The sequence below is a fragment of the Durio zibethinus genome, chromosome 10 (assembly GCF_047325235.1).
Source record: "Durio zibethinus cultivar Kanyao isolate XHJ-2024 chromosome 10, ASM4732523v1, whole genome shotgun sequence".
Classification (NCBI taxonomy): Eukaryota; Viridiplantae; Streptophyta; class Magnoliopsida; order Malvales; family Malvaceae; genus Durio; species Durio zibethinus.
In genome coordinates, this window is record NC_143171.1 from 19,148,110 (window position 1) to 19,161,298 (window position 13,189).

Below are 13,189 nucleotides of genomic sequence, written 5' to 3' on the forward strand. Positions count from 1 at the left end.
TCCTAAAATATTTTGTCATTTTAAAGATATTCAAGCATACATTCATTCTCTTAAAGAAGTTTTACGTCAAAAATTAACTTATGATAGGCTCAAAGCCCAATTAAAAAAATTTAACAAGTTTTTAAAACCCAAGCAAACAATGGAGTTAACAATTCAAAAATCTAAAAGTAAATTTCAAAACTCAAGAAATTGAACTTTAAATTTTCTTTAATTAAAATTAGATGATGAATTATGAAAATCGAATTTATTTTTAAATATGAATTAAAACGAATTTTAATTTAAACTCAAAGGATTTAATTATTTAATTCTAATTAATCTAAATTTTTTTAAAATATTTTAAAATAAAAAAATTATTTGATATATTATCAAATAAAATTTTTAATTTCATAAGTAAAGTTAAAAAATGAACATATATTTCACTTTTTTTTAATTAGTTCTTGTTAATATGCTCTAAATAATATGTGTCACCATGCTATCTTATTTGTGAAATTTAATAACTTTTATTATTTATGTATTTCATAAATTTTTTTTAAAAAAATTCAAAATAAAATGGGATATATACAATAGATAAAGACATATTTGTTATATCTATTAGCTCGTAAAACACTCAATGTAATTGATTTCTTTCTATCATACCATGTTAGAGTTTAGAACAGTCTTATAGATATCTAACATAAAATCATCAAGTGATACTAGAAAAAGACACGTTATTTGTATTTATTAAAATAAAATACCTTCAATTTAATTGATTTTTTTCTATCATTAATATATAAACATAGTCACATCTTGAGGTTGTAAAAATTAAATTCATTAAATATTATATTTTAAAAATAATTATATGAATCAATTTATTTAAATTTATAATTCTATCTCCATATTAATAAATTTCATAGGATAAAATAAAAAATAAATTGAGTAAACTTTCATTTGATATCAGTTGAGCTAAAATTAATTATATACAATTAATCTATTTCAAATAATGGATCCACGATTAAAAAGAAAATTCAATTGGTGTACCCTTTTCACACGTTATGATATTAGGACAATGTTTTTGAACAAATTATTGTGTATAAAGAATAGAATATTTTGACCAATATATATTTGTCGTTTTATCTCTACTTGCATATCCACTACCGTGATTCGGGGTTTAGCATGAACATCTCTTTGTTTTTGTGTGTGTCTGATGAGTGAGAGTTGAGAGTTAGAACTAAAGACACAATCCAAGAGAAACCCACATGGGGAGAGCTGATTTGACAACTCCAAAGCTTCTTCTGCTTGCAAACCTTTCATGTTTCATTGCATTGGTTTGCTTTGCAAGCTTTGGATTAGCTGCTGCTCCTATTCTTCATCCTGAAGAAGGTATACTGTATCCCCATAGTTTCAGCTCACCCAAAGTTTGGGTTTCTGTCTAATTCCTTTCACAGCATTTAGCAAATCAAACATTCGATTAATTTGGTTGTTGTATATATCATGTGTTGCTGCTGCTGCAGTGAAGGCACTGAAGGCAATAGGGATGAAGCTGGTGAAGAAGGATTGGGATTTTGGGGTAGATCCATGCACTGGAAAAGGGAATTGGATAGTACAGGGAGATGAAGATACTGGTTTTGCAAGCAATGTGACCTGTAATTGCTCTTTCAACAACAACAAGACCTGCCATGTAGTAAGCATGTACTGCCTCTCTTCCCATTAATTCTTTCTTCTTAATTTATTCTCACCAACCCTTCAGTTTCTATTGGTTCTTTTCTTGATTCTCTCTTCTTTCTTTATCAGTCTTCTCTTTTTTTTGATGGCAATTAAATTATATTTGGGACTGTTTGTTTTGGGTTGTTAATGATGATTATAAGTTCTATCTGAAGAAGAGAGGAAATTTTGGTGGAAACCCATAGACTGAAAGCCAATGATTTTGTCAAAGACTCACTCACTCATGGCTGGATTTTACAACTTTGTCGGTTTTGCACTCCTTTCTTCATACATCAAAACAACAACTTTGTTTAAATATTTTTCTTCTTTAAAAATTCTCTCTTTCTCTCTCTTCTTGAAGCAAAGTAGTACTATTATTTTTGCAGCTCTTGCTTTTCTTTTTTGCGTATCTTTTGGTTGATTTTTATGTCAAGGGCCCTAATGAGGTAAAAGAAAATTCCTTTCTGGAGTTAGTGGGGTCCATTTCCTTAAAGCAGCTTTCAGGCTGGGAATTGGGGTACCCAATTTTGACAGCTACTATAAAAATAAACGTCAAAATCATGCGTGGCAGAGGACAAGTATGCGGTAGAGGTATAAATGGGCAGGCCTAATTCAGGCCCAAGCATTCAGAGGCTCAAACAGTTTAATAAGTTAATGAAACATATTCTTATGCTAGCAACATTATATTACTTTTGAATAAGGAGCATCAGAGTTGATTTATGTAGCTATCTTTGAATGGTAATGTCTTGTAATTATGAGGTTTAAATTTTAGTACTTCTAACCTTTTTTTTTTCTCAAACTGTGACTATTTTGTAAAAAAAAAAACATTATGTTACTTATATTTATATGTTTATATTGAATTAGTGGTATCTTTAAACAAAGCTCATCGTTTAGTTGGTTGGATTCAGCTTCCAAGTTTGGGTGAAGTGCTAACCCCTGAATATTCTAAATTTAGGATGATCCTTTTTGTTTTTGGTTTTAACATTTAATGTTTCCTGCCAATGTGAACAGACATAATTATTGCTTAAAGTAGTGAAATGCTAGGCATCGCATGCTGCTACTTTGTGTGTCTGATGTTGAAAATTTTAGGCTGTTAGTTGGCTGGATTCCAACTTCTTTCGCAGCTATATTCTAAAGTATTTACATTATATAATTACGTAACACTTCAAAATGGGCATGGATACGTGGTTTAGGAACAACGAAAAAGGAAAATGTTAAAGTAAGCAACATTTATTATCCTTAATTGGGTGGCAAAATAACTCGTACCTGACCCGTTAGGCCCAACTTGACAATGAAGGATTTTTTGTGTAAAAATCGGGTGTGTTGGGAATGAAAATAAAGAAAAGATGGAGGTCGGGTAGGAATGGGTTTAGATGCTCCACCCTCAAAAGATATATGAAGAAATATAAGATGAATTACATTAAAAAGGATAGACCTCTTCCATCTAGTTAACTCTCTTTAGAGACCGAGCATCATACTTTGTTTCCCTTTTTCGATGAAAAAAATTCAATTGTCATGGATTGGAATAATTGGTTTTATTGATGAACCTGGTTGCAGATTAATTAGCTCAATGGAAAGTTGGAACGTAATTGAAACTATAACAGACTTTTTGTGGTATTTGAATCAAGTATATGAAGAAATGTCAATGTTTTTTGTTTGTCAAGGAATTCTAATTTGGTGCAGAAAGTTTTGCAGATTTTTAACTGCTTCGAATATTTCTGCAACTTTACCACCAGAGTTTTCCAAGTTTCAACACCTGAAACTGCTGTAAGCACATACATTTGTCTAGTTGACTTGAACTATAACAATATGATCAGTTTATTTTCAAATCTAGATTATCATTTTTATTATTAATTCTACTTTGTTTCTGCTTGTTTAGGGACTTAAGTCGTAACTACTTCACAGGTTCTATTCCTCAAGAATGGGCTACCATGAAGTTGGAAATGCTGTAAACATCCTACCACTTCTCTCTTGTAATGTTAAATATGATTTTGTTGTAATTGATCAAATTATAAGCTTATGTTAGTTTAATTTTGCAGCTCTTTTATGGGGAACAGGTTGTCTGGTCCATTCCCAAAAGTTCTCACCAACATCACCAGCCTCACAAACCTGTATGCACAAATCCTTATTTTTTATTTTTTACCCTTCTATTATGTTATAAAGATTTTCTTTTCGTTTGATTCCATTGTACAATTTGGAGCCTTCCACCTACCTTACCAATCTCATGTAGAATAATTTCAATTTTCTTTACTTAAACTAGATACTATCTCATTCCACCTTTCCAGGTCTATTGAAGGAAACAACTTTTCAGGATCCATTCCACCAGAGATTGGAGAGTTGATCAATTTACAGAAACTGTAATTCATTTCATCGTTTCTTTTGTGCAAAAGCACTAGAATTTGGGTCACCCCAAAGCTTTTTGATTGCTGTTATTAACATTGCTATTATCTTCTCCCTTCAGTATTTTGTCATCAAATGCCTTCGATGGAAAATTGCCAGCAAAACTTGCCAAGTTAGTCAACTTGACAGATATGTAAGCAGATAACCTTGACTTCCAAAATTGTTTAATTTATAGGTGCTAGGTCTATGAGTTGATGGTCATTAACAAGAGTTGTTTACGCCAAAGCAGAGTTTTGCTATGGGTGATCTTGATGTTTCTACTTTGTAGCAATTATTTTATGAAGTGTAATTTCAAGACTTTTTTTTATACTGTTATACTTCTAAGCAGTATTGTTCAATTTCAATGGCACTGTACCGGAAGCAATAATGCTCAGTTTCATTGCCACTGTACTAGAGAATGGTCTCTAAGTTTAGACAGTTAATCATCATCAACAGAAGCAACCTGCTTCTCTTATCCTTGAGTTAGCAGCTGATTGTGCTAACAAGGATTTTACCTGTAGGTGATAGCCCTCTTTATTCAACCATAATTCACTCTGCTCTTCTTTGTCTAGGCATTTTGTTAATCATCATAATTATGATTAATGGTATAGTTCCAAATCAAGACCATGATATCTTCCACTTTTTTTTCATCAAAATTTTGATCTAGAGTGCGTTTGCTAGGACCCCTTACAAGCTTTTCTTTCTTTGAAACTTGTAGGAGGATAAATGACAATAACTTTTCTGGAAAGATACCTGATTTCATCGGTAACTGGAAGCACATTCAAAAACTGTGAGTTTTCAAACTTTAGCCTAGTATTTTAGACGGCATTCTTATTTTTCCTTTTGCTATAATTTAGTTAATTTTTTCCCTTTTCAGGCAGATTCAGGGTTGCTCTCTTGAGGGGCCCATACCTTCCAGCATTTCTGCTTTGACTAGCTTATCTGATCTGTATGCCACAGTGATAGTTAATGTTGATTTTAATTTTTTCCTTCTTTTGCAGATCACTTCATTAATAACTATTTTTATTTTGAATGATTGTTAGGAGGATTAGTGACTTAAAAGGCAGAGGATCTCCTTTCCCACCATTGCTTAACATCGACTCACTGAAGACATTGTTAGTAGAATCTAATTTATATTATGTATTTTTGTATAAATACTTTCAAATTCACATGGGTGGTGATCTAGGATCTAGTTCTTAGAATCATATCAAATTATCAAACACAGGATACTAAGGAACTGCTTAATATATGGAGAAATCCCAGAGTATGTTGGTGATATGAAGAAATTGAAAACTCTGTAAGTAGCATCAAGCTATGGCTGTATTGAAATCAAATTACTTCTAGTCTCTGATTTTTCACTTGTATGGTGAATTCAAGGCCTCACTAGAATAGGAGTGTGGCCTAACACATGCATGCTCTCAATCATACATACATGTACATCTAAATACAGATATGTTATTGATTAAGTTTGGAGTTTTCCTTTCCCCTATTCTCAAGTTATGTCTCCTCACACTCTTTACCAATTTGTTTTAGGTTGGATGCTTAGGCTTAGCATTGTATCAGAGCCCAAGTTGTTTGTCTGAGTTGTTTATGGTTGTTGCTTGTTTTCCTATATTTGGTGTCCATGTCTTTGGTTTATTTGTTTCAGTTGTTAGTATTTTGCCTACATGTGAGATGGAGTGTTAAAGTGGTGCTATTCCACACTGATTAAGGGACCTAGTTTGGCTTTACTCCAGTTACCAATTTGTTTTAGGTTTGATGCATAACAAGAGGCAGAAACCTTCCTTTTCTCTGAAATTCTTCAATAATAACATTTTTTGATTGAATTTTTTTTGGTTGGAGTAATTGAAATTTTACACATGCATTGCTGTTATAATGCAGGGATCTCAGCTATAATAACTTGACTGGAGAAATTCCTGGATCATTCTACAAACTGACAAAAGCAGATTTCATGTATGAGGATGTGATTGTGCTTTGCAAGTCTAATCAACTTAATATTATTGTCAATAATAAGAGATTTTATGGTTTTATATTATTATTTGTTGCTGTTTCTTGTAGGTATTTGACTGGAAATCAGCTCTCCGGGTCTGTGCCTGAGTGGATCCTAGAAAGAAATAAAAATGTGTATGTATATATATAACATATCTATAACTTTCTATTACAATGATGAAACTATAACATGTCCTTAATTTCCGAGTCAATTGCCTGTTTGTGAATTTTGAAGTAATCAATCATTTTTGTGATGATGGTCAAACAAATACAGTATCTTAACTAGCTAGTTTAGTCCTCTGTTGATACTAAGGAAATGTTAGTGATCAAGTTAAATATTGTCAAGATATTGCCTCAGGAACTACAAATTAATATAGTGGATAATGGATGATATTTTCCTTGATTTTTTTTCTACAGGGATATATCTTTCAACAATTTCACCTGGGAAACCTCAAGTCCTGTAGAATGTCCTCGAGGGAGTGTGTGAGTTATTTTTAAGCTATATTTCTTTGATCGTAAGTCATAAATCGGCATGTATAAAGTGAAATAGTAAAGCTGTTTGCTAATTTTCCAGGAACTTGGTTGAGAGCTACTCCACATCAGCAAATAAATTGTAAGCATTTTGTGCCTTGATTTTCAGATATTCAATTGAGCTGTTGAGGAAGTTTGATATTGCACATGGTTTTCATAGATGGCTCTGTACCTTCATGTGATTTTCTTGAAAGAAAATGCTTATTGATTCTCTTTTGGGTTTTTCTATCTCGGTGCAGAAGTAGAGTTCCTTCATGTCTAAAACAGACCTTCCCATGTTCTGCTTCTCCTAGTCAATGTAAGTCAATTTTTGGGGCCTTTTTTCTTTTATCCTTGGAGATGAAAGATATAGAATTCTCCTTCAACTTTATTAGAGATAATCTGACTTTGTAAATGTGGTAGGAGAAATAGCTTCTAGGAAGCACTTATATGACCACGGTAAACAAAATATACTAACAGCTGTGATTATCTCTATGGAAGAAAGAGTCTAAACAAGGGAATGCTTTATCTTATTTGTACCCTCTGGGAAATTAACAAATTTTTTGATAAAACTCTTTTAGTCCTCTTGTTGCTTGTCAAAAAGTACAAAAATATAGAAATTTAATATGTGACTTAATGTGGTATGCTAATGCTAATTTACCAACCTGGTAAACAATCACTCATCCTTCACCAGTAGGCAAGCTAGTGAAAGAAGTTAGTGCACCATGAAAATTTAACGTATTTGTTGTTCTTAGTTGATTCATCTAACCAGGATGTCCGATTATCTTCCTTGTTTTGCCAAAAAAAATCTTTTAAATCCATTAAATTGTTTGTTATTAACAGATAAATACTCGTTGCACATTAATTGTGGGGGGAAGGAACTAAATATCAGTGGCGTTGCCAAATATGAAACTGATAGAGAACCAAGAGGTGCTTCTATGTTTTACCCAGGGCAGAACTGGGCATTAAGCAGCACTGGAAACTTCATGGATAATGATATTGATGCAGATGACTACATTGTTACCAATACTTCTGCTTTGTCTAATATCTCTGCAATTCAATCAGAACTCTACACAACAGCACGTATTTCTCCCCTCTCTCTCACATATTATGGACTTTGCCTGATGAAGGGGAACTACACTGTTAGTCTGCACTTTGCAGAAATTATTTTCAAAAATGATCGATCATTTTACAGCCTTGGGAAACGTATATTTGATGTATATATCCAGGTAAGTAAACTTTTCAGCATACATATGTAATATATGAAAAATAAAGAAACAAATATGCGTTTACATTTGAGAATTGTATCTCCTAATTTTATAATTTATTTTTTGTATGAATGTAGGGAGAATTGGTGCTGAAAAATTTTAATATTGAAGAGGAAGCTGGTGGTACTGGTAAGCCCATTGTAAAGAACTTTACGGCTGTCGTGACAAGAAATACATTAAAAATCCACTTATACTGGGCTGGGAGGGGGACTACAGGCATACCAGCAAGGGGGATGTACGGCCCTCTAATTTCAGCTATATCAGTGGTTCCAAGTAAGTTGCCGCCAACTCTAGAAAGTCTTTTGTCTTGCATTTCATCATTAATAAACAGCAGTAGAGTATTCAAGAGCATTTCAACAATCAAGTGTTTTGCAGCTAAAGGGTTGATCATACTAACTGAACTCCCTGTAAACTATTAATAGTTATGGTTTGTATATTATAATGCTGTTTATTAGGTTTGGATCCTTGGATGGAGACATTAGCAGTTTTTATCCCATTCCATTAGTCATTGCCATCTAGAGGATTATATTGAACATTACTAATTGTAGTCCAACTCAGAACTTACAATGACAAATAAATGTACAAGCTAAGGTTTTTTTCCCTTCAAATCTGCCAAAATTTTTTTTTCCGTATATCGCATTCAACCCCAGAGAATTTTGTTTGTATCGAATTCAATCTGTGTACTTCAAGTGGTTCTTGAAGAGTTTACGATTATGATGAGATGTATAATCCTAATAAAATTGCTGCCAGTTCTGGGATTTCCAGGCTTCAATTTTGTTTGACTTTTTGATGTAAACTGATTGGGAATAATTTTCTTCTTAATCAGATTTTCAGCCTCCAACTGTTGTTGGCAAAAGGAATTATCTGGTAGTGGTGGTTGTGGCAGCAACTGCAGCAATAGTTATTGCCCTTATGGTCTTCGGTATCATTTGGAGAAAAGGTTGGCTGGGAGGCAAAATTTCTGCTGAAAAAGGTATTCCACATTTTCTGAACTCTGTAATTTTTTGTACTTGCTCAAGTCCTAATCCATTGACATTCAAAAATCAAATTTGTGAACCGCACATATTTGAGACTTTGTTGGACTGTACATAATAGAAGGGAAGATGTTAAAGGTCTGGATGGCTCTTGTTGAAGTTTTAGATAAAATCAATCAGACATAAAATCTAATTTCTCGACTTCGAACCAGAACATGTTTTTATATCCTTTTAGTGTATACAGTGGCAGAAGAACAAGACACCAATGTCAGCATAGTTAACAATATCATACATGAAGTTTTTAAAAATACAAGATCCTGACTTTGTTGTCCATTTTCCAAAATATAAAATGTTTGTCTGCATAGGAAATAACATGCATAATATCCTGTCTTACAGAATTCTGAGAGTTCTTGATAGTGGATTGTTTTATGGTAGTGTTTCTGTTTACTGCATTGGGCAAAGAAAAGAAACATAGCATTGTTGTTCAACTTCTATCTTATGCATGTATTTCATAGTAGCCTGGCTTTGGGTAAAATTCATCATCGCAGCTTCAACTTGAGCTCCATGACTTCAGATTTTGGTTTCTTCAATCTTCTTTGTGTTGCAGCTATCAGAAAGCATGATATGGCTTAATTATCATACACAAAGTTATTAAAAGACTTTATATACAATTTTGCCTCTATGACATCTAAAACTGCTTTCTTTGCAGAGCTGAGAGGCCTGGATTTGCAAACAGGAATTTTCAGTCTAAGACAGATTAAAGCTGCAACGAAGAACTTTGATGCTAAAAACAAAATTGGTGAGGGTGGCTTTGGTTCTGTGTATAAGGTAAGTGCTTATATCCAAGTCATCTAGTTTTGACCATCTATTAAAAATGTCCATAGTCCCCAAGGGGACACCTCAGCGCTTAGAGCTGAAGACTCCATCTTGGAGGTCTTGAGTTCATATCTTGAGATGGGTAGGGTGGGATTTATGGGATGCGAGAGGGCTAACTTGCACTGTGTAGTCCACTATCACATTTTCCAAAAAAAGGTTCATCATAGTTTTCTTCAAGCTAAACATAAAAGGTCCATGATAACAATCCAATGAATCAAAAGGTTTTTATTGTCCAAGTCAGTTTCATCTCCTGACAAAGAAACAAGGTTATGATCCAAAGTTGGTCCAACAAATTAGGTTTTAAATAGGAACATTTTATTTTTAAAGGGTTATTAAAACTAACTTGTCACTTATTATCCTCAGATGTCTTCTGGTGTATATAAGTGGTCATTTTTGGGGAGTCCTCTGGATTTTCCTGATGAGATTCATAGATTGTTGCATAAAGATTTTTTTTTTTGGATAAGTAGTTGCATAAAGATTTTGAGGACTATATGTATCACTGAAAAATTTTTAGTAAGAAGGGAAGAGTAAAACAATCCCAATAGAAACACTCAAGTGCAAGCAATTTTTGTCAATATATTCCATGCATACAACCATGCCTTTGCATGATTAAAATTCAAAATTTCTCTTTTCACTGTTAAATGCAAAGCTGCAACTTTCAACGCTGAATGCAGGGTCTATTATCAGATGGAACGGTTATTGCAGTGAAACAGCTGTCATCAAAATCTAAGCAGGGAAATCGTGAATTTGTGAATGAAATAGGCATGATATCTGCACTGCAGCATCCAAATCTTGTGAAGCTCTATGGATGTTGTGTTGAGGGAAACCAGTTATTACTAGTTTTTGAGTACATGGAAAATAACTGTCTATCCCGTGCTCTTTTTGGTAAGTTAGAACTTCTAATTATCTATGATATGTAAACTAGTTTGTTGAAACCCACCCTTAGAAGTCATCACTCAAATTTTGATTGGCTTTTATTCTGCTTAATAACAGGGAAGGATGCTACACACAAACTGAAACTGGACTGGCCGACCAGGCAAAAAATTTGCCTTGGTATTGCCAGGGGTTTGGCCTACCTCCACGAAGAGTCCAGAATAAAAATTGTACATAGGGATATTAAAACAAGTAATGTGTTGCTTGATAAGAATCTCAATGCAAAAATTTCTGATTTTGGTCTGGCAAAGCTAAATGAAGATGACAAAACCCACATTAGCACTCGAATTGCTGGGACTATGTAAGTTTTATTATGATAACTTGTTCAGCCTTTTCACTTTACTTCTACTCATTAGTGGCATAGCTGTGTAAAATTGAAAAATGTAATGCTTTGACCTCATCATTTGGAGGAAACTCTGATCAGGCTTAATGTTGCTGAGCATTTGATTGACCAGAGAAGTTTGTAAAGAGCAAATTCTTCATATGATTTTAATGCATGCAGTTAATATTCTAAATTCTGCTCCCAAAATTGCTAATGGTGCCCATGTCATTTTATAACCAACATCAGCCTTGTTTAAATCCCATGAACTGAAGATATGAATTATCTACTAAATTGCTGTGCCCTGAAAATTTGCATTATTTGTTAACAGTTTCGTTCTTTGATTCTGTAGTGGTTATATGGCTCCTGAGTATGCAATGCGTGGTTACTTAACCAACAAAGCTGATGTCTATAGCTTCGGTGTTGTTGCATTAGAAATTGTTAGTGGAAAGAGCAACACAAACTATAGGCCGAATGAGGACTTTGTTTACCTTCTTGACTGGGTAAATTAAATCTCTCCTGAAGTTCTTTAATCCACTTTCTTTACACCAGTAAGGTTTCCTATTTGGTTTTTTGTTATTCATTGGAACACACAACTGTCTATAATGTTGGCTGTCTTCCCATGGTTTTCTCCTGCAGAACTTCTGTTCAATGTCCTATAAATTCAGCTGCATTTTTTTTTTTGGTTAAGCATTTCTTTGATGCTTGTTATTTTCTCAGGCCTATGTTTTGAGAGAGAGGGGAAGTTTGTTGGAGTTGGTGGATCCAGACTTGGGATCAGAATACTCATCAGAGGAGGCAATGGTCATGCTGAATGTGGCTCTCCTCTGCACCAATGCATCTCCCACCCTGAGGCCTACCATGTCACAGGTTGTGGGCATGCTCGAAGGTCGAACTGCTGTTCAAGACCTCCTCTCGGATCTTGGGTTTTCCTCCATTAATTCAAAATTCAAGGCCTTGGTTAAACACTTCTGGCAAAATCCAAGCCAAACAATAAGCTTGCCAAGCAATGGCCCAAATACTGAGTCCTCAGGTTTAAATATTGAAGCAGAAGAGAGAGGCCATCTTTTGAGAGTTAGTTCTGTTCAATCTGAGGTGTAATTTGTACTTTTTCTTTAGGTATGAGCATGTCCAATGGTGGAAGAAGGGTACAAATCCCTCATAACGAGGGAAAACAACTGTTAGGCCAAGCCTTCACTATATTTTATAGCATCAAGTGTATATAGTAATGGGAAAATCCCTTGTTCTAGTAATGTCGTCTCTTATCAATGTATTGCATCATATATCAACAAAATAGAGTTTAAACTTTAAATCAGTTTTGTCCGTTGCCTCAAATTGTATATGAAACAAGAAGAGTGACCATCTGTAAACGGGGTTTTTGTTAAGCGAGGAAGCATTGCAAACAAATAAAATAGGATGTGTCCAGAGACGATATAGAGAAAACTTAGAGCAGACCTTGATGTATCGAGTACATTGGCAGGTGATGGTAAATGATAAAGTAAGGCTGAGTAGAAAAGAAAATAAAGCTTCAAGAAGGATTTAGGAATAGAAGATTATAAAGAGAGTTTGAGAGAAAGTTGTGAGAACTTTGTCCAAATTTGTCAAAATCTAAAAGTTAACTCATAAATTGTGAAAACTCTTATTTATAAGTTTTAAGAATATAAGTTATATATTTTGAGTATCGAATAGGAATAATGATAAATAGTGAGAGAATTGATTGTTACAAATTAGTTTTTTGGTAATAGATATAGTAAATATAAAATTCTAAAAGAAAAAGAGAAACACTCATATTTTAAGAAAAGATTAAGAGAAAACTTATTAATTATCTCTATATCTGATTCATTAAGTCAAATTCTTTCGAACATCCTAATAATAGAATTAACTTAAGAACCTTATCATATTTCGAGATTATTTTTAGTTCTTCTTTCGGTACAATAACATTCAATGAAGCATCTTTTGTAAAATAATTTTTAGTAAAGCAACTTATGTTTTAAGGGTTTTTAGTAAAGGTGTTGGTCTTATTCTTTGATATCATTATTCCAAGAACCGTTGTTTTGTAAAAGAGATTTATTTCTTAAATAGTTGTTCTGTAAATAGTTATTCTATAAAAAAAAGTTGTTCATGAATAATTATTCATAATATAATTTTTATTGAAATAGTCTTATCATTTATCAAGTAAAATAATTTTCACTAAAACAGTCTTATTATTTATTTTGATTTATCCTTAATTTTAACTACTTTAGAGAAATTTTAAAAAATAA

The 13,189-nt window shown here is 33.2% G+C and overlaps 1 protein-coding gene across 5 annotated transcripts; it reads left to right on the forward strand.

Moving 5' to 3' along the window:
• Window positions 1-1,103: 1,103 nt before the first annotated feature.
• Window positions 1,104-12,243, forward strand: LOC111291776 (Leucine-rich repeat transmembrane protein kinase). 5 transcript variants are annotated; one of them, XM_022883780.2, is made up of 24 exons: window positions 1,104-1,359; window positions 1,491-1,668; window positions 3,376-3,447; window positions 3,560-3,628; window positions 3,720-3,791; window positions 3,966-4,037; window positions 4,142-4,213; window positions 4,778-4,849; window positions 4,937-5,008; window positions 5,103-5,174; window positions 5,285-5,356; window positions 5,941-6,012; window positions 6,118-6,183; window positions 6,466-6,531; window positions 6,623-6,661; window positions 6,819-6,877; window positions 7,402-7,787; window positions 7,904-8,099; window positions 8,653-8,799; window positions 9,510-9,628; window positions 10,351-10,561; window positions 10,670-10,910; window positions 11,281-11,431; window positions 11,649-12,243. In XM_022883780.2, the coding sequence occupies exons 1-24, from the start codon at window positions 1,236-1,238 to the stop codon at window positions 12,027-12,029; spliced, it is 3,081 nt and encodes a 1,026-aa protein (XP_022739515.2). In that variant the 5' UTR covers window positions 1,104-1,235; the 3' UTR covers window positions 12,030-12,243. The 5 variants fall into 5 exon arrangements, with proteins under 5 accessions (XP_022739515.2, XP_089623006.1, XP_022739519.2 ...); XM_089766880.1 differs by having other exon boundaries at window positions 1,125-1,359; window positions 11,281-11,479; window positions 11,649-11,788; XM_022883782.2 differs by having other exon boundaries at window positions 1,204-1,359; window positions 3,707-3,791.
• The last annotated feature ends 946 nt before the right edge of the window (window positions 12,244-13,189 follow it).